The 19,431-nt window shown below is 51.0% G+C and overlaps 1 protein-coding gene across 4 annotated transcripts in view; it reads right to left on the reverse strand.

Annotated features, from left to right (window-relative positions):
* The window catches only part of LOC140391478 (phospholipid-transporting ATPase IH-like), an 81,548-nt gene extending 62,867 nt beyond the window's left edge, over window positions 1–18,681 (reverse strand). For all 4 annotated transcript variants that reach the window (XM_072475980.1, XM_072475981.1, XM_072475982.1 and 1 more), the window contains exons 1-2: window positions 18,634–18,681; window positions 8,001–8,066 (exon numbers count right to left, since the gene is read on the reverse strand). In XM_072475980.1, coding sequence (XP_072332081.1) covers window positions 8,001–8,066; window positions 18,634–18,666 — 99 coding nt within the window. In that variant the 5' untranslated portion in view covers window positions 18,667–18,681. The remainder of the gene's footprint in view (window positions 1–8,000; window positions 8,067–18,633) is intronic.
* Window positions 18,682–19,431: the final 750 nt, after the last annotated feature.

Consider the following 19,431-nt stretch of genomic DNA (forward strand, 5'->3'; position numbering starts at 1 on the left):
AATGATCTGGACGAAGGTGTAGGTGGTCTGATTAGTAAGTTTGCAGATGATACTAAGATTGCTGGAGTTGCAGTTAGCGAGGAGGACTGTCAGAGAATACAGCAAAATATAGGTAGACTTGAGAGTTGGGCAGAGAAATGGCAGATGGAGTTCAATCCAGGTAAATGCGAGGTGATGCATTTTGGAAGATCTAATTCAAGAGTGGACTATACGGTCAATGGAAGAGTCTTGGGGAAAATTGATGTACAGAGAGATCTGGGAGTTCAGGTCCATTGTACCCTAAAGGTGGCAACGCAGGTCGATAGAGTGGTCAAGAAGGCATACAGCATGCCTTCAGTGGTTAGCACTGCTGCCTCACAGCACCAGGGACCCGAGTTCAATTACGGCCTTGGGTGACTTTGTGGAGTCTGCACGTTCTCCCCGTTTCTGCGTGGGTTTCCTCAGAGTGCTCCGGTTTCCTCCCATAGTTCAAAGATGTGCAGGTTAGGTGGGGTTATGGGGATAGGGCGGCACAGTGGGCCGAGGTAGATGCCCTTTCAGAGGGTCAGTGCAGACTCATTGGGCCAAATCATAGAATCCCTACTGCAGCAGGAGGCCATTCGGCCCATTGAGTCTGCAGCGGGTTGGGAAGTGAGACCCCGCTGAGTTGAAGCTCTCCATAGCACCTGTGTTATCCCCCCCTCCACCACCACTCCCACATCACCCTCACATGCACCAGAACCCCCACACTACCCGCACACTGCCCTCGCAGCACCCCGACACCACCCTCCCAAATACACCCCATCCCCCTCGGTCTGCGATGCAATCAAGCATCTGGTCGTGTCTTGCAGGAGCGGCTGGCAATGGGGTGCGGCCTTCTAGTATCTCCCTCCCCCAACCCCAGCCACAGCCTGAACTCCAGATGCCGAGGACACAACCGACATGAATGGGAGCCATTGACCCGCATCCCAGGACACCCTGGAGCTCAAATCCAGGGATGACACAGATTTCCTATCACAGCTGTCCCCAACACCCTCCATCATCCCAGAGACACTCACCTCAGCTGGGCACTTTAGTGAAGAGGCATTATCTGGGGCGCACCACACATTCAGCAAGTGGAGGTAGGAACCCCTGGCTTGTGGTCGCCCTGGCATGGCCTGTGGGCGGTCTGCATCCTCAGGGACGGGAGAATCGCCGTGTGGTCCGGCAATACACAATAGGGCATGCACGGTTAGATACTCGGACGGGGCTGAGGGAGGAGGGGGAAGGTGGTGATGGGAGGATGGAGGGGATGAGGAATGGGGGGAGGAGGCAGGAGTGGGGGGGGGGGGGGTGCAGGCAGAGGGGGTCTCACTTGGTGCTGTGCCCCAATCTCTGTATCCGCAACCTCCCGGTCCTCGGGTCCGCCGGCGAGGTCCAGGGCCCTCTGTTCATGAATGATTGAATGGTAAGGGACTGCAATTCAGGTGGACCCCCTCTGTTGGCATAGGATCACAGGCCATCCTGCCAATGCAGCTTGCATGGGTGGGTGCAGCCATGTGGGTCTCAGCTGGGGCTGTACCGCCCATCATGCGGATGGGGGGCAGTGCCACATGTGTGGGGGGTTGGTGCCATAGGCACAGTGGGGGGTACTTACCCTGGTTGCCCCGACGAGGTCATTGACCTTCTTGTGGCACTGGCTACCTGTCCCGGGATTTATCCCCACGGCGCTGACAGCTTCTCCCACCTCCCTCCACAAGCGCTGGCTGGTGTTGACTGCGACCCTACGGCCGTGTCCCGGGTTCCAGAGCCTCCCTCCTTTGCTCCACGGCGTCCAGGAGTGCCTCGATATGCTGCTCCTGGAACCTCTGCGCTGCAGTGCGGGCAGCCAGCTTCCCACGTTGCCCTGTGTCTCTGTTGATGCCGTCCATTTAACCGCGATGTGGCGCAGCGTTAGTGACGTCCCCTTCCGTGGCACAGAATATGCGCACTTTTGCCGGCCTCGATGCCGGAGTCGTTCGCCTTGCTTTTGACGCCGGCGTCAGAACTTGGGCGTGAATCCCGGCCATGATGGCGTAGGTGCACCTATGCACCGAGCTCGGAGAGATCCCGGACAGGTCCCCACTCAGCGCCTGGAAGGACCCCTTGGCGTATAAATTCACGGCGACCTTCACCTTGATGGCCACGGGGAGCAGGTGTCCTCCCTCATACCCCCGTGGTGCCAGGTGCGCCATGATCTGCCAGGTATGTCGCACTGTCCCCCTGCTCAGCCGGAGTCTCCGACGGCATGCCCAGTCTGGTAGGACCTCGAATGACAGGCAGTGCCGGTACACAAGGCCTTGTGCACCTCCTTTGCATCTCCTCCTCCTCGGCATGTTGGCGCCTGGGTCTCCATCCTCTCCTGTTCCTCTGGGGCACCTCTGGGGCACACTCGGTTACCGGCTGCCTCCGTTTCTCTGCGGCACACTCGGTTACTGGCTGCCTCCTGTTCCTCTGGGGCACACTCGGTTACCGGCTGCCTCCTGTTTCTCTGGGGCACACTCGGTTACCTGCTGCCTCCTGTTCCTCTGGGGCACACTCCGTTGCCGGCTGCCTCCTGTTTCTCTGCGGCACACTCGGTTACCGGCTGCCTCCTGTTCCTCTCGGGCACACTTCACTACTGCATGGCCCTACTCCTCGAGCAGCTCGTACAGCCGCATGGCATTCCCCCAGGGCTGTGACGACCAGCAGGAAGGCCACCATTGCTGGTTAGAGAAGGCGACCAAAACTGTACACAGTATTGTAAATGTGGCCTCACTAGTACCTTGTACAGTTGCAGCAACACTTCTTTACTTTTATTATACAGCTCTCCATTACTTCCCTATTACCTACTACACCTGGATGCTAGTTCTCTGGGTTTCATGAACAAGGATCCCCAAGGCTTTTTGTGCCACAGCTTTCTGCAGACTCTCTCCATTTAAATAATAAACCGCCTTCTCATTCTTTCTTCCAACATGAACAATCTCATATTTTCCCACATTGAATTATTGTTTTCAAATTTAGGCCCACTCACGTAACCTGTAAACTATTTATATCCTCCGTAGAATCTGCCTTCCCTCCCACCATTGTGTCATCTCCAAATCTGGCCACAGTTCACTCTGTTCATTCCACCAAATCATTGTGAAAAGTTGTGGTCCCAGCACTGATTCCTGTGGTTCTCCACTGGTTACAGACCTCCAACTTGAGAAAGACCCCCTCATCACTAACAGCTGCTTCCCGTTAGTTAGCCAATTCTCTATCCATGGCAGAATCTGACCTCCAACTCCTTGAGCTCCTATCTTGATGTGTAGCATTTTGTGTGGCATCTTAGCAAATGTCTTTTGAAAATCTAAATATACAACATTGCCGGGTTCTCCTCTATCTACTCTGGCTGATACCACCTCAAAGAACTCCAGGAAATTTGTCAGGCGTGATTCCCTTTCCTGAAACCTTGCTGACTCTCCTTGATCATATTATGACTTTCCCCAAATGCACTGCTATCTATTCTCTCTTTAATAATCGATTCTAATATGTTTCCAATAACTGAAGTTAGACTAACTGGCCTGTAGTTTCATGTATTTTGCGTGCTTCCCTTTATGAACAAGGGTACCACATTGGCAGTTTTCCAATCCTTTGGCACAGTTCCAGAATCCAAGACGTTTTGGAAAACGACTACCAATACATCCACAAGCTCTGTAGCTACCTCCTTTAAGATCATGGGGTGCAAACCATCAGCCTTTTGACCATCAGACCTGTCAGCCTTTAACCACATTGGTTTGCATAAAATTCTCAGGTGATGATGACTGCATTTAATTCCTCCCCTGTATATTTTACTATTTCTGGGATGCTTGTAGTATCCTCTGTCGACAGTAACGACTGATGCAAAATATCTGTTTAACTCCTTTGCCATTTCCTTGTTCCCCATAAATACTTCCCCAGTTTTATTCTCTAAGGGGTCAATACTTTCTTTTACTTCTCTCTTCCTTTTAATGTGCTTTAAAAAACTCTTATTGTCTATTTTTATATACCTCACTAGCTTGCACTCATAGGGTGCAAAATAATGGAAATGTTTCTAGGCGTCATTTGTGGCAGGTTTTGCTGGGAGTGTCCCCCCCCCCAGCTCTGTCGGCAGGTTCCCCACCCCATCTGACACAGGCGCAATCGGGCGGCCATGCTGCGCCCGAAAGGCAACGCACCCTGACGCAACATGATTAATCGCTGCCTGCAGACCCCGCTCCCGGGATCTACCTGGCTCGCAAGATCTAACGCCATGTAAATATCGCCCACAAGCAAATCAGCATATTAGAACAAGACAGCTAGTCTCACTCTAACATGCAGTTTCCCGAGGCACAGGGATCTGTCCCCTTTGCCTCGGAGAGCTCGGGCAAGTGCAATTGAGTACTGGATTGCACAAACGGGGACCGGATGGAACGGCACTGTGGGGGTCTCCCAGGGGATCAGAGGCCCCGAGGGTGGTAAGCTGACACTGCTGGTACCACCAACCTGGCAGGGACACTGCCAAGGTGCCAAGCTGGCATTTGTCACAATGTCAATCGGGTTGGGGGTGCCTTGCGCAGGTGATTGGGGGTGAGGTAGGCTCCAGGAACCCCTCATAGTGAGTTAGGGCTCGAGGGGCAGGGGTCTGGGGTTGCGAAAAGGGCTCCAGGAGATCGGAATGCTACTTTTAAATGGCGTCCCGATCTTTCGTTACACTGAGGAGTTGCGGTGAGTGGATCTCCTCAGTGCAGAACGCAGGGCTATGTGCGGCTCGGCCGCAAATTCCCCGCTGAGGCCCCCAATCTAAACCGAATGCCGTTCGAAAGCGCTGTCTTTCTCAGCGCTGCGAGCGTCTGGGAACAAGCGGCTAAATCTGCTCGCTGTGGGACTTTGTTCCCATTTAGTTTCATCGCACTCGGTCACTTTTTTTGGCCTTGGGGAGTTTCTCACTGGCTAGCCCAGACTTAGAATTATTTTCCATCAGTTGGGAGCTGGATTCACTGGCCAGACCAGCTCTTCAGAGATCGGGCTACCATTTCGAAAGGGATTGTCAGAGGAAACAGCAAGACATGGATAGGTTGGAGACTTGGGCAGAGAAATTGCAAACAAGTTTAATCGGACAAATGTGAGGTAATGCATTTGGTAGGTCTAACAGAGGGGAAATATATAGTGAATGGCAAAACTCTTACGAATATAGAACGTCAGAGCGATCTGGGCATGCATGTCCACAGATCTTTGAAGATGGCAACACAAGTGGACAAGGTAGTCAAGAATGCTTGCCTTCATTGGACGGGGCATCAGGTATAAAAACTGGGCAGTTACGCTACAGTTGTATTGAACTTTGGTAAGGCCGCACTTGGAATATTGCGCACAATTCTGGTTGCCACACTACGAATAGGATGTGGAGGCTTTGGAGAGGGTGCAGAGGAGGTTTACCAGGATGTTACCTGGTCTGGAGGGTGTTAGGTGTGCGTAGGGGCTGAATAGACTCGGACTGTTTTCATTAGAAAGACGGTGGTTGAGGGGTGACCTGATAGAGATCTACAAGATTATGAGAGGCATGGATAGAATGGATGGGCAGGCACTCTTCCCAGGGTGGAGGGTTCAGGCACCAGGGGGATAGGTTTAAGGTCCATGGGGCAAGGTTTAGAGGAGATGTGCGAGGCAGCTGTTTTACGCAGAGGGTGGTGAGTGCCTGGAACACGCAGCCAGGGGAGGTTGTGGAAGCTGATGCATTAACGGCGCTCAAAAGGCATCTTGACAAACACATGGATAGGATGGGTATAGAGGGATATGGTACAAGGAAGTGCTGAGGGTTTTGGCCAAGGGTGGTACCATGACCAGTACAGGCTTTGAGGGCCGAAGGGCCTGCTCCTATGCTGCATTGTTCTTTATAGCTCACTTTAATTGTGCACGGTAGCATTGTGGATAGCACAATTGCTTCACAGCTCCAGGGTCTCAGGTTCGATTCCGGCTTGTGTCACTGTCTGTGCGGAGTCTGCACATCCTCCCAGTGTGTGCGTGGGTTTCCTCCGGGTGCTCCGGTTTCCTCCCACAGTCCAAAGATGTGCAGGCTAGGTGGATTGGCCATGATAAATTGCCCTTAGTGTTGGGTGGGGTTACTGGGTTATGGGGACAGGGTGGAGGTGTTGACCTTGGGTAGGGTGCTCTTTCCAAGAGCCGGTGCAGACTCGATGGGCCGAATGGCCTCCTTCTGCACTGTAAATTCTATGATAATCTATGAAAACATCAGTGCCCCCTTGGCCCTCCTCCCCCCGAAAGTTTCTGATGTTAGCCTGTTTGTCCTCGCCTTCTGGCTTCCTGGGATCTGCATCCAAGTCAGCTTCAATGTCCTCTTCTTATCCAGATTCATCAGCCACATTGTCCTTTTGCTCCAGTGGTTCACCCCTGGGGAGAGCAAGAGGACCGCAGCAGACAACTACGATGACCGACAGTCGCTCAGGTGGATACTGTCCGGATCTGTCCAGGCATCGGACCCTTATCTTCAGCAGCCCAATCGTCCTCTCTATCATCGTCCTTATGGATACAGGGCAGCGATTGTACCTCTCCTCTGCTTCTGTCCTCAAGCGCCTGACAGGTGTCATCAGCCACCTTTTCAACAGAAACCCTTGTCACCAATGAGCTACCCTTGGAGGCGAGCGGAAGCAGTGAAGAGCTTGGCAGTTGTGAATGCCACAATACGTGGGCATCATGAGAGCTGCCCAGGTATCTTGCACAGATCTACAGAATCTGGGTCCTGTGGTCACAGACCATCGGAACTTTTATTGAGTGGCAACCTTTCCTGCTCACAAATGCGCCTGGCTAGCCAGCTGGTACCTTGGTGACTACATGGGCGCAATCTGCACCCTGGATGCCAGGGACATCTGCAATGGCGGCAAATCCCCCGGCCCACTCAGCCCGGCTGAGATGATTATGATCACCAGGTCTCCTCCCTCTTTACTCCCATCTTTTTCAGAGGAAGAGGGGCTCCCTGCTGTGTAATCAATACCCATCTGTGGCTCTGCAGATAGACCTTTGCACAAAAGGAGATAGAGGAAACCAAATCCCTGGTGTCAGAGGACAGCAATGTCCAGAGAGCCCCACACTGTGCTGAGCCCAACACAGAAATCACTCTCAAAACCATAAAACACAAACTCAACTCTCTCCCTGAAACTCCCAACTCTTCATCTAGCTCCAATCCTTTTATCCCGCCCCTGCATCGGGAAAAGTTGAAAAACGGTTGGGCCATCTGCCCATGCTTCCTGTGATTCGGGGAAGGTAAAATCTTGGTCAACTGGGGATTTACTCCCATGAAGAAACTGGATAATTGTCAGTGGGCACGCAGCCAATCCGCCCATTGACTGAAATATCGTACAAGTGTGCGATGACGTCAAGATACGCGCCCAACATATCACGGGCCATTTACTGCACGTCTGGGTCAGGTACACGCCCGACTGGCAGATGTAAAATTCTACCCTTAGTGCGCTGTGTTGGTCTATTCAATTCAGGAGGAATATACTGCTGCTGGAAGCAGGTGGGAGAAAGTTCAGCAGGCTGATTCCCGGGATAAAAAGGTTGTTTTATGAGGAACAGTTGAGCAGGTTGGGCCTTTACTCGTTGGGATTTTGAAGATTCAGAGGGGTTTTGACAGGGTAGTTGCTGAGAAGCTGTTTTCCCTTCGGGGAATCTTGAACTAGGGGCACAGATTATAAAAGGGTCTTCCATTTAAGATGGAAATGAGGAAGAATTTCTTCTCTGAGGGGGTTATTGATCTGTGGAATTCTCTTCCCCACACAGCAGTGGAGGCAAGGCCATCAAACATATTCAAAGATGAGTTGGACACATTTTTGATCTGCAAGGGAGATGTGGGACAGGGAGGAAAGTAGAGTTAAGGCCACAATCAGGTCAGCTATGACCTTACTGACGAGCAGAGCTGCCTCAATGGGCCAAATTGACGACTCCTGCTCCTAATTCTGATGATCTTCTATGTTTTCAGGCTCTGTGGAAGTGATTAAAAGCAAGCTTACCTTAAGAGTTACTGTAAATACCAATACTGTGAAAACTAGGGTTCCATATGTCCAGTTTCCAAACATCTGAAAAAATAAGTTTTACAGATTTAGAATAAATCAGTAAGCAGCTGGGGTTCATGGTCTTCTGTTCAAGTGCAAAAGCTATACATAGAACTGCAACATTTCCACTCCCGATACAAACAAACTAATGGACTGTTTCAAGGTAGTCCATACACTTTGATAAAAAAGCCAAATATTCAATTTAAACATTAACACATTATAAGCATTTGACAAGTTGTGCGTGGTGATTCTAACTCGGAGGTTTTGGTTGGGTGGGCAATTAGGTTGCCATAAAACTAACCCGATAACATCGGCTAACTGGTTGCCCATGGAGGCAGTTCACAGAATCATAGAAAGATTACAGCACAGAAGGAGTCCATTCAGCCCCTTATAACATGCTGGGTCTCTGAAGGAGCAGTTCACCTCGTGCCACTCCCCTGCCTTTTCCCGGTAACCCTGCAAATCTTTCACCATCAGATAAAAATCCAATTGCCTTTTAAAGGCCTGAATTGACTCTTCCTCCACCGCTCTTGCGACGTCGCATTCCAAATCCTAACCACTTGTTGCATGAAAAAGCTTTTCCTCAAATCGCCATTGCTTCTTTAGCCAATTACTTTAAATGTGTGCCCTCTGGTTCACAATTCTTTCACCCATGGGAACAGTTTCTCTTTGTGTAGTCTGTCCGGGTCCTTCAGGATTTTATTAAGTTATTTAAATTAAATCTCCTTTCAACAGTTTCTTCTCCAGAGGGAACAGTCTCAACTTTTCCAATCTATCTCCTGACTTTGTGACTGGAACTAATGGTAAAACTACAAGAAGTATAATGGTGAATGGGAAGCAAAGCAGCAGGTCAGCGTGTGAGGAGGTCGAGATGAACAGGCAGGCCCATTCTAACCACTGCGGAGGGGAAAGGTAATCTAGAAGATCAAAATGTAAGGAGACTGTGGGACTAAAAGTTGGGGATGAGGCTGAGTGTTATCAGAGGTGAATAAAGGAGGTCAGAATGTGTGAAAAGCACAGTGCACAAGACAATCCTGCAAGGGAAAGACAAATCAGTCGGATATATTTAAAAACCTTACCCCTAAATGTACCCAGTATTTGGAATAAAGTCAATGATCTCACGGCACAAATAGAGACAAATGGGTATGATTTGGTGGGGATTATTGAAACATGGTTGCAGGGGGACCGGGACTGGGAGTTGAATGTCCAAGGGTACTCAGTATTCCAAAAGGATAGACAGGATGGATCAGGAGAGGTATTAAGAAATTATATTGGCACTAAGGGCCGAAATGTTGAATCGATGAGAGGAAATAAAAAATAAGGGAAAAAACTCCTTGATAGGAATAATTTACAGGCCCCCGAGCAATGCTTCCAAGTGGAACATAGTATAAACCAAGAAATAATGAGGGCTTGGTGAGAAGGGCACAACGGGAATCATGGTAATTTTAACATGCACATTGACTGGATTAATCAAATTCGCAAGGATAACCCCGAGGGAGATTTCATAGAGTGCATGAAGGATTGTTTCTTAGAGCAATATGTTATGGAGCCAACCAGGGAGCAGGCTGTTTTAGATTTAGAATTATGTAACGGAGAAGGGTTGATAAATAGTCTTGTCGTTAAGGAGCCTCTTGGAAGGAGTGATCCCAGCAAATTCAGATTGAGCAAGAGAAGACAGAGTGCCATACTAGAGTTTTAGCGTTGGGCAGCGGTAATTATACAGGCCTGAGGAAATAGTTGGCCCAAGTAGGCTGGGCACAGATAATTGAGGGCAGGACAGTTGAGGAACAATGGCGGATGTTTAGGAGATATTAAACACCTCTCAATTAAAGTATATTCCCGAAAGGAATTGTAAAAGGGAGAAAAACGTTCCATGGCTGAACAAGGAAGTTAAGGAAGACATAAAGGCAAAAAACTAGTGGTAAGCTGGAGGATTGGGAGCTTCAGCAAAAGCTACTAAAGGTAAAATCAAAAGAGCTAAGATGAACTATGTAGTAAGTAGTAGAAAATATAAACACTGATACCAAAGTAAATAATGGCCCTTTAGAGGACGATAGTGGTGAGGTAATAATGGGGAAAACAGAGATGGCGGAGGCACTGAATCAATATTTTGCTTCTGTCTTCATGGTCGAGGATAATAAAATATTTCCAAAAATTGCTGAGGAACTTGGTGCAATAACCATCACTAGGGAGACGGTATTGAATAAACTGATGGGAGCAAAGGCTGTTAAGTCTCCGGGACTTGATGGCCTGCACCCTAGAGTCGGGATAAATGGGTCTTTCTCTGACTGGCGAACTGCAACTAGCGGGGTGCTGCATGGGTCAGTCTTCATACCTCAACTGCTTACAATTTATATAAATGATCTGCAAGCAGGGACAGAGTGTAACATAGAAAACTTTGCGGATGATACTAAAATAGTTGGAAAAGCAGGCAGTGAAGAGGAGATGAAGCGTTTACCAATGGATAAAGATAGGTTAAGAGGATGGGCCAAAATTTGGCAGGTGGAGTTTAATGTGGATAAGTGTGAGGTTATCCATTTTGGCTGAAAAAATAGAAAGGCAAATTATTATCTAAATGGAAAGTAGATTCAAAATGTGTCTGTGCAGAGGGACCTGGGTGTCTTTGTTCAGGAATCGCAGAAAGTCTGTGTGCAGGTACAGCATGTAATTAGAAAAGCAAATGGAATGTTAGCGTTTATTGCAAAGGGACTGGAGTATAAAAGTAGAGAAGTGTTGTTGCAATTGTATGGGGTGTTGGTGGGATCACATCTGGAGTATTGTGTCCAGTTTTGGTCTCCTTATTTGAGGAAGGATGTGGTGGCATTGGAGGCAGTTCAGAGGAGGTTCACCAGACTGATTCTGTGGATGAAAGGGTTGACGTATGAGGAGAGATTAAACATTTCTGGCTTATACACGCTGGAGTTTAGAAGGATAAGAGGGGATCTGACTGAGATGTATAAAATATTAAAAGGGATTGATAAAGTAAACGTAGACCAAATGTTCCCCTTTGTGGGACAATCCAGACGAAAGGTCACAGATATAGGTTGAGAGGCGGTAGATTTAGAAATGAGATGAGGAGGAACTCAGTGGTGAATTTGTGGAACTCGCTGACCCATAGTATGGTAGAATCTGAGTCATTAAAGGATTTCAAAGAGATAGATATATTACTGATTTCAAAATGGTTAAAGGGAAATGAGCAACAGGTGGGAAGGTGGATTTGAGACCAGGAAGAGATCAACCAGGATCTGATTGAATAGCGGAGCAGGCTCGAGGGGCTGAATTGCCGACTTTTGCTCCTAATTCCTATGTTCCTATGTCTCGCCGTAACTGAATTTCCTCATCTGCATCCTAATCATAGAATCATAGGATCCCAACAATGCAGAAGGAGCCATTTCTCCCCGATTCTGTGTGGGTTTCCTCCGGGTGCTCTGTTTTCCTCCCACAATCCAAAGATGGATTGGCCATGCTAAATTGCCCCTTAGGGTCCAAAGGTTAGGTGGGGTTGCGGGGATGGGGCAGGTGCATGGACCTGGGTGGGGTGCTCCTTCGGAACGTCAGTATAGAATCAATGGGCCGAATGGCCTCCTTCTGCACTATAGGGATCCTATAATTCTATAAAGGCTGACATTCCATTAGCCTTCCCAACAGCTTGCTGAACCTGTATGTTAGCTTTCAATGACTTATGGACAAGGACATCCAGATCCATTTGTACATCGACAATTTCTAATTTCTTACCATTTAGGTTATACTTTGCACATCTGTTCCTTTTACCAAGTGAATGACATTACATTTTTCTACATTATATTCCATCCTCCTCTGTTCAAATCCTCATGTAGCCATTTTACATCGTCCTCAAAACAACTTGGAAATATTACATTTGGTTCCCATATCCAAATCACTGATATATTGTGAACAGCTAGGGCCCAAGTACTGATCCTTGCAGTACCCCACTAACCACAGCCTGCTAATGCACAAATGACCCGTTTATTCCTACTCTCTGTTTTCTGCCTGTAAACCAATCTGGAATGCATGCTAGTATAATAATAATAATCTTTATTAGTGTCTCAAGTAGGCTTACATTACCACTGCAATGAAGTTACTGTGAAAATCCCCTAGTCACCACATTCCGGCGCCTGTTTGGGTACACTGAGGGAGAATTCAGAATGTCCAATTCACCTAACAGCGCGTCTTTCGGGACTTCTGGGAGGAAACCGGAGCACCCGGAGGAAACCCTCGCAGACACGGGGAGAACATGCAGACTCTGCACAGACAGTGACCCAAGCCAGAAATCGAACCTCGGACCCTGGAGCTGCGAAGCAACAGTGCTAACCACTGTGCTACCATGCTGCCCATTGCCTCCTATTCCATGTCCGTTGATTTTGCTAATCTACTACTTGTAGGGATTTAATCCAAAGTCTTTTGAAAATTCAAATATACTGGGCGGGATTCTCTGTCCAGCAATGCCGGAATCCGCCATCGGGCGGAGAATCGGGCGTCCGCCGAAAGCCGAGGGTGGCGCCGGGCGTCCAACAGAGCACCATTCTCCGGTGCATCGACAGGGGCTCGTTAACATATCATTGACGAGACTGACCCAGTAGTCTCCGGTCTCCCGCAATGTTCCGCCTCCACAAGGCGCAGGTGACGACAGCGCGGTTCACTTGTGGTATTTAAAAGGGGAAAAGGGGGACCGGGTGCCATGGCTGCTGAGGGAGAGAGAGGAGGGTAAGAGAAGTCTCCAAAGGCGTAACAGTGGGCTGTTATGCCGCTGGCTGGGGGAGAGAATGACCCGCTCTCCCACCCCACCGTCCATTGCCCTCAGCTCTGCGATGGTATGGGGTCGTAGGTCCAGTGGGCCCCCTCAGGTCTTCTCCAACTCCCGTAGGTTTTGAGCAGCCTTCTGCTGGAGGGATAGGTAATGCACCGTGAGACTCTCGGATCTGGGCAGCACAGGGTGTCCGCAGCTAGTGGCCTGTGTGTGCAGGGCACACGGCCATGGCAGGCAGTTTGAGCGTTGGCATGTGGTGCAGGGTGGGGTGCTTGCAGAGTGCCGGCAGGTGGGGTTCGGTCACCCTCGAGGAGGGGGGGTGAGTTACGGGAGTGTGGACGGGGTGGTGCCTGGGGCACGGTGGTGGGGCTGGTCACCCTGACTGGCCTGGTGGGTTGCCCATCCTCACCCAGCACTGCCTGCCGGTCCGCCTGGTGGGGGCCGCTTTGGGGGGGAGGGGGGGGGGGGGGGGGGTGTTAGACGTTTTAGTTGCTGTGAAATGAAGAAATGAAGAGTCTAATGTCTCTTAACCCATTACTTAACAGTCTCCCCTTCCTTGGAGAAAAAATAATAATTAGGTGAAAACAAAATTTCAAGAAACTCAAAAACACACACATGGGGCGGGATTCTCCGCAATCGGCACGATGTCCGACGACCGGCGCCAAAAACGGCGCGAATCAGTCCGGCATCGCGCCGCCCCAAAGGTGCGGAATTCTCCGCATCTTGAGGGGCCGAGCCCTCACCTTGAGTGCCCCCACGGCACAGGCCCGCCCGCGGATCGGTGCGCCCCGGTCGCAGGTCAGGCCACCGTGGGGGCACCCCCCCGGGGCCAGATCGCCCCGCGCCCCCCCCCAGGACCCCGGAGCCCGCCCGCGCCGCCTTGTCCCGCCGATAAGAGAGGTGGTGTGATTCTCGCCGGCGGGACAGGCATTCCAGCAGCGTGACTTCGGCCCATCGCGGGCCGGAGAATCGCCGGAGGGGGCCCGCCAACCAGCACGGTGCGATCCCCACCCCCGGTGAATATCCGGTGCCGGAGAATTCGGCAACCGGCGGGGGCGGGATTCACGCCAGCCCCCCATGATGTCCCCCCCTTTTTTTTTGTTTGGGCGAGAAAGAAAAAAAAAAAAACAGTCACAGAAACAAGCGCCCTTCATTAACAATATCCAAAAGTTTCTGTGAACTCGCCCCTCTTTTCGTAAAACAGTGACAGTTGATAGCTCCTGTCGACCTATTTAATTTTTGTTATTTCCCCTCTGTCCAACATCTGCTTCAAACTTGCGATGTCTATCCGTAACCTCTTTTCATTGACACTTTTTGTCGAGTGCACATTTTCCCACAGGGATTTATTGTCAATCTGACAGTCAATAGGTATATTACCCAAATCCCCTAATCCCAAAATTTCTGTCAATATCATACTTATATAAAAAGCCATATCCACCGCCTCTACAAGACTTAACGTCTCAGCAGCCAAAGTGCTTTTTACCACTCTCCTTATTTTCTTTGTTTCCCACACAAGTGGGCAACATTTACCATTGTTCCCCAAAAGGAAAATTATAAAACCTCCTGCGCTTGAAACCCCATCACATAAATTTGCGTAGGACGCAACACTATAAACTATGAGTTTCAAGTGCCTAAGGTCACCTAAAACCGGGAACTTCAAAACACACTCCTGCATTTTTAGTTTGCCCAACGCTTTATTTGCTCTTATTATGTCTTCCACTTTGGGATCATTCATTTTTGTAATCAACTCTAAGACATGAAAACGCACGTCCGGTCTAATCTGTCTACCTAACCAGTTCAGTTTCCCAATTAAACTTCGCAGTTGCTCTTTTTCTATCTTTGAAACCATTGCGTCTTTTTGTGAAACTCGGCACGACTAATTGCTATTGGGGTGATGCTTTCCAAATAAGATTGCTGACGTAAAGTTGCCCCTAACTTAGTCTGTCCAATTTCCAGTCCAATATATTTAAATGCACCGGAAGCCTGACTTCCAACCCTGAATTCTTTCCTCAAACCAGAGATTACAAAAGCTTCAAAATCACTAGTCCCTCCCCACAAAAAATCATCGACATGCATCATAAAAATGCCAGAAAGATTTCCTTTATAGTGCCAGTAAAATATTGCAGGATCTGCTTTCAACTGGCAGCAGCCTAACTTTAACAAAACTGACCTTACTGAAAAATACCAGACTCTAGATGCATCATTTAATCCATATACACATTTGTTCAACTTCCAGAGTACCCCTTCTGTGTTAGCTGCTTCTTTAGGAGGACGGAGAAAAATGTCTCGCTGGAGCTGATGCCCCTGCAAAAAGGCAGCTTTTATATCTATAGATTTGCATCAAGCTCTGCGTCTGTGAATCTCAAGGCCACTCTCCATCTTGGCTGGACTGGGAGTGTGTGGGGAGTCGGTGCTCATCTGCAGATGCAGCTTGTCAGGCTCTCCAGTGCCATTCCCGACCCCAGCAAATCAGACGCTGGCGTGCGTTGGAATTGCACTAGTTCCACATGACCTATTAGAATGACCTGAATGGCTCCGGCAGTCACACTGGTGTGGGGGCCGGAGAAACCCGCCACTCAGTCCCAGTGTCAGCATGTAGTCTCTCAAACGTAGAATTCCGCCCACTATGTCCATCAATGTTCCTCTGTTAATTTTGTTAGTAACATCCTCAAAAAACTCCAACAGGTTTGTCAAACATGGTTTCCCACAGTAATTCCATGCTGACTGTGCCCAATCGGATTGTTACTGTCCAAGTATCCATTCTTTATAATAGATTCCAGCATTTCTCCAGCTACTTATGTAAGGCTAACAGATCTGTAGTTCCCAATTTTCTGTCTCCAAGCCCTCTTAAATCCCTTTTAGAATTGTACCTGTTAATTTATAACGATCTCTGCGATCTTCCTACCACAATGAACCAATTCATATTTCTCCACATTAAATTTCTTCTGCCACTTGTCTGTCCACTAATTCCACCAACCTAAGACCTTTTGAAGTTCTGCACTATCCTCCTAATGGCTCACAACAAAGAACAAAGAATAATACAGCTCAGGAACAGGCGCTTCTGCCCTCCAAGCCTGTACCGGTCATGATACCAAAACCCTCAGCACTTCCTTGTGTCATATCCCTCTATACCCATCCTATCCATGTGTTTATCAAGGTGCCTTTTGAACAACGTTAATGTATCTGCTTCCACAACCTCCCCTGGCAACGCGTTCCAGACACTCACCACCCTCTGCAGAAAAAACCTGCCTCGCACATCTCCTCTAAACTTTGCCCCACAGACCTTAAACCTATGCTCCCTGGTGACTGACCCCTCCAACCTGGTAAAGAGTGCCTGCCCATCCAATGCCTGAGAGATATTGAACGCTATGGCAGGGATTTTGGATCCAGAACTTGCCCTAGTGGTGCTGCTGCTAGGCCGGCAAGCCAGACGCCGGAGACAACGGCAGCAGCATCGTTTGCAGAGGCTCGAGGCGACGGCCTATGTGCCGACCCCACCCGAGGACCCGGCCACCCATTAGGCCAGGGTGGCACCCAGAGGGGGAGGTCCACGACGGCTCAGGATGTACAGGCCTTGCTGGTCATTCAAGCAGATGACGGACAGTGCGTGCTGCAGGAAGCTCTGCCTCAACAAGGAGACGGTGCGACATCTGTCCCATGTCCTCGCAGGTTTGGCGCCACATGGAGAAGGAGAACATCCACTCCTGGTGGCTGTCAAGATCACCGCAACTGTGAACCTTTACACCTCGGGATCATTCTAGGGTTCGAGCAGGCCACAACCCACAGGTGCATCCTACCGGTCACGGATGCCCTGTTTCCCCGGGCGGAAAACTATGTAAAATTTGACATGGACAAAGCTCAGCAAGATGCCTGGGCAACAGGTTTCTCCGCCAGGATGCCCCAGATCGAGGGAGTAATAGATGGTACACGTGGCCATGCCCTCACCGAGCCATTTGGGAGTGCCCTATGTTAACAGGAAGGGTTCCACTCCCTGAACATATAGCTTGTGTGCGACCACCAGATGAAGATCATGCATGTGTGTGCCCGCTTCCCAGGGAGTGTCCATGACATCTACACCCTGGGGCAGTCAGTCAACCCCAGCTCTTCGAGGACCACCCCAGGGTGAGCGGCTGGTTCTTGGGGATCAGGGGTACCCACTCAGGACCTGGCTAATGACGCCAGTACAGAGGCAGGAAACCAAAACGGAGACCCGGTACAACGAGGCCCATGTGGCCACCCGGGATGCCATTGAGCGGTGCATTGGACTCCTCAAAATGTGGTTCGGATGCCTCGACTGCTCCGGTGGTGCCCTGCAGTACACCGCCCGGAGGGTCGCCCACTTTGTGGTGGTCTGCTGTGCCCTCCACAACCTGGCACAGCAGCGGGTTGACGAGTGAGGTTGGTGATGAGGAATATGTGGTCATCTCAGAGGAGGCAGACTAGGATGATGAGACGGCAACAGACCAGCAGCGGCTGGAAGACGAGCCCAGGGAGGAACCAGTCGGAGGACCAGTCGGAGGCTACAGGACAGGCAGCAGTGGCGAGAATCCGGCAAGCCCGAAGGGCCAAGGAGACTCATATTCGCCCAATTCACTTAGGACATGGCCTGGTCCATCAGTGCTACCTTAGCCAACCCCCACCCTCCCAGGGTCTGTGTTACATCCCTCCATGGTGCTGGGACTGTGTCGGCACTGTCACGGGTCACTGTCGAGGACAGGGGATGATGATAACACGCAGAGAGCTGAGTGCCAGTGCTCCTCAATCTATGCCATAGTCTGATCCCTGCCTGTCTGCTGAGTACTCGCTCACATCCATCACCTGCACGCGGTGTGCCCAGCGATAAGGAGGGGATGCCTGGAGAGATGGGCCAAGGGCTCGGAGATCGGCCCTCACTGCGGAAGAAAGTGGCAAGGGCATCATACCGGTTGGAAGGTGTTTATTGTGTGTAACAATTCCCCACCCTCCCAATGGTACCGTCCCCCTACCCCCTACCTACCCCTCAACCCCGCCCCCCCCCCACCCCACCCTACAACACCCCCTGGCAAGTCCTACACCTTCATAGATCCTCAATATGCTTTTACAGCTGCTTACCACATCCCGTGGCCTTCCATGGCCCTGGCGGGCATCCTCTGGGGTTCTGCTTGCCGGAGGGCCCCGGCTCACTTGTCGACGGCACACGCACCGAGACGTGGCCTCATCAGAGATGTGGAACTCGGAGGAGCAGGTGGCTACTGTCGCCACTCCATGGGATGGATCCGGGTTGGCACTCGGCACCCCTTCCTGCCTTCGGTGCCCATAGGGCCCTGGAGTTTACCTTGGGACGGAGGGGCAGCTGGTTCGAGCCCCGGCTGCCCCTGCATCATCTGGCTCTGCCAATCCTGGCGGTTCCCCATGGTCCGCACCATTGTGTCGACGCTCTCGGCGATGCTCCTCAGTGACTGGGATAAGCTCCGCAGTGCCTCGGCCATTCCCATCTGAGAGTGGGACATGTCCCACAGAACCTCATCAAGATCGACCTGGTACTGGGTCACATCCCCCAGTGAGTCGGACTTTCTGCCGAGACCCTCAGCCATGGCCGTCACCGACTGCACGATCTCCTGCGCCCGTAGCCTCTGGGCCATGGATCTCCTGGATTTCGCTGACATCTCCCTCTGAATGTCCCGACTCCCTATCGTCTCCATCAGCTCCGGGATTACCTCTTCCATGGGTTCAGCATCAGGCTGGGATCCAGCTGCGTCCTGGGATCCAGCAGCCCTCCGACTGCTGTCTCACCTGGGGGGGTTCCTGCCTCCACCTGATGTACATCAGCAGCAGTGTGGTACTCACCAGATTGTGTCCCGGAAGCCTGACCACTAACATGTCCCACCGAGGTGTGTGTCTCCGCGCTGGTGGGGGAGGGGGTGACAGCTGTGCTGCGACCACGGCGGCATCCTCGGAGCTCTCCTCCGAGGTGTTCTCCTCGGAGTCAGGAGAGGGGGATCGCCCGGGATGGGCTCTGTCGGCTGGCGGACCTGCGGGAGAATGGACATGTGGTCAGTGGGAGGGAGGGTCAGTCAGTAAGTCAATAACAACTTACAGTTGACAAGTCCACCGGGTGGAGCCCGCTGGTTCCTCACCTCGGTGGCGTCCGCCAGCCTCCACGTGGGTGACCGCCCTGTCCTTGGCCAGACCGGTCACGCCAGCGCCCGTTGTTTGAAGGAGGTGATGATTCTTATGTCCGGCACCCCACTGCCAGTCTAGGTCCTCTAACGGCGGATGCGGGAGAGCATGTCCTGAGGAAACAGAGAGTGCATCGTTAACCACACGCGTGGTTCACAGTGATTGGAGTGGGCATGTGAAGCAGGGGTTGGGGGGGGGGGTTGTTGAAGGGAGAGGGTGCTGGGGGTGATTGTTGAGGGAAAGGGGGTTGGGGTGGTTGTTGAAGGAGTGGGGGCTGGGGGTGGTTGTTGAGGGAGTGGGGGTTGGGGGGGTTGTTGAGGGAAAGAGGGTTGGGGAGGTTGTTGAGGGAGAGGGGGCTGGGGGTGGTTGTTGAGGGAGTCGGGGTTGGGGGGGGGTGTTGAGGGAGAGGGGGTTGTTGAGGGAGAGGGGGTTGGTGGCTTGTTGAGGGAGAGGGGGTTGGGGGGC

This window comes from Scyliorhinus torazame, chromosome 15 (assembly GCF_047496885.1).
Source record: "Scyliorhinus torazame isolate Kashiwa2021f chromosome 15, sScyTor2.1, whole genome shotgun sequence".
Classification (NCBI taxonomy): Eukaryota; Metazoa; Chordata; class Chondrichthyes; order Carcharhiniformes; family Scyliorhinidae; genus Scyliorhinus; species Scyliorhinus torazame.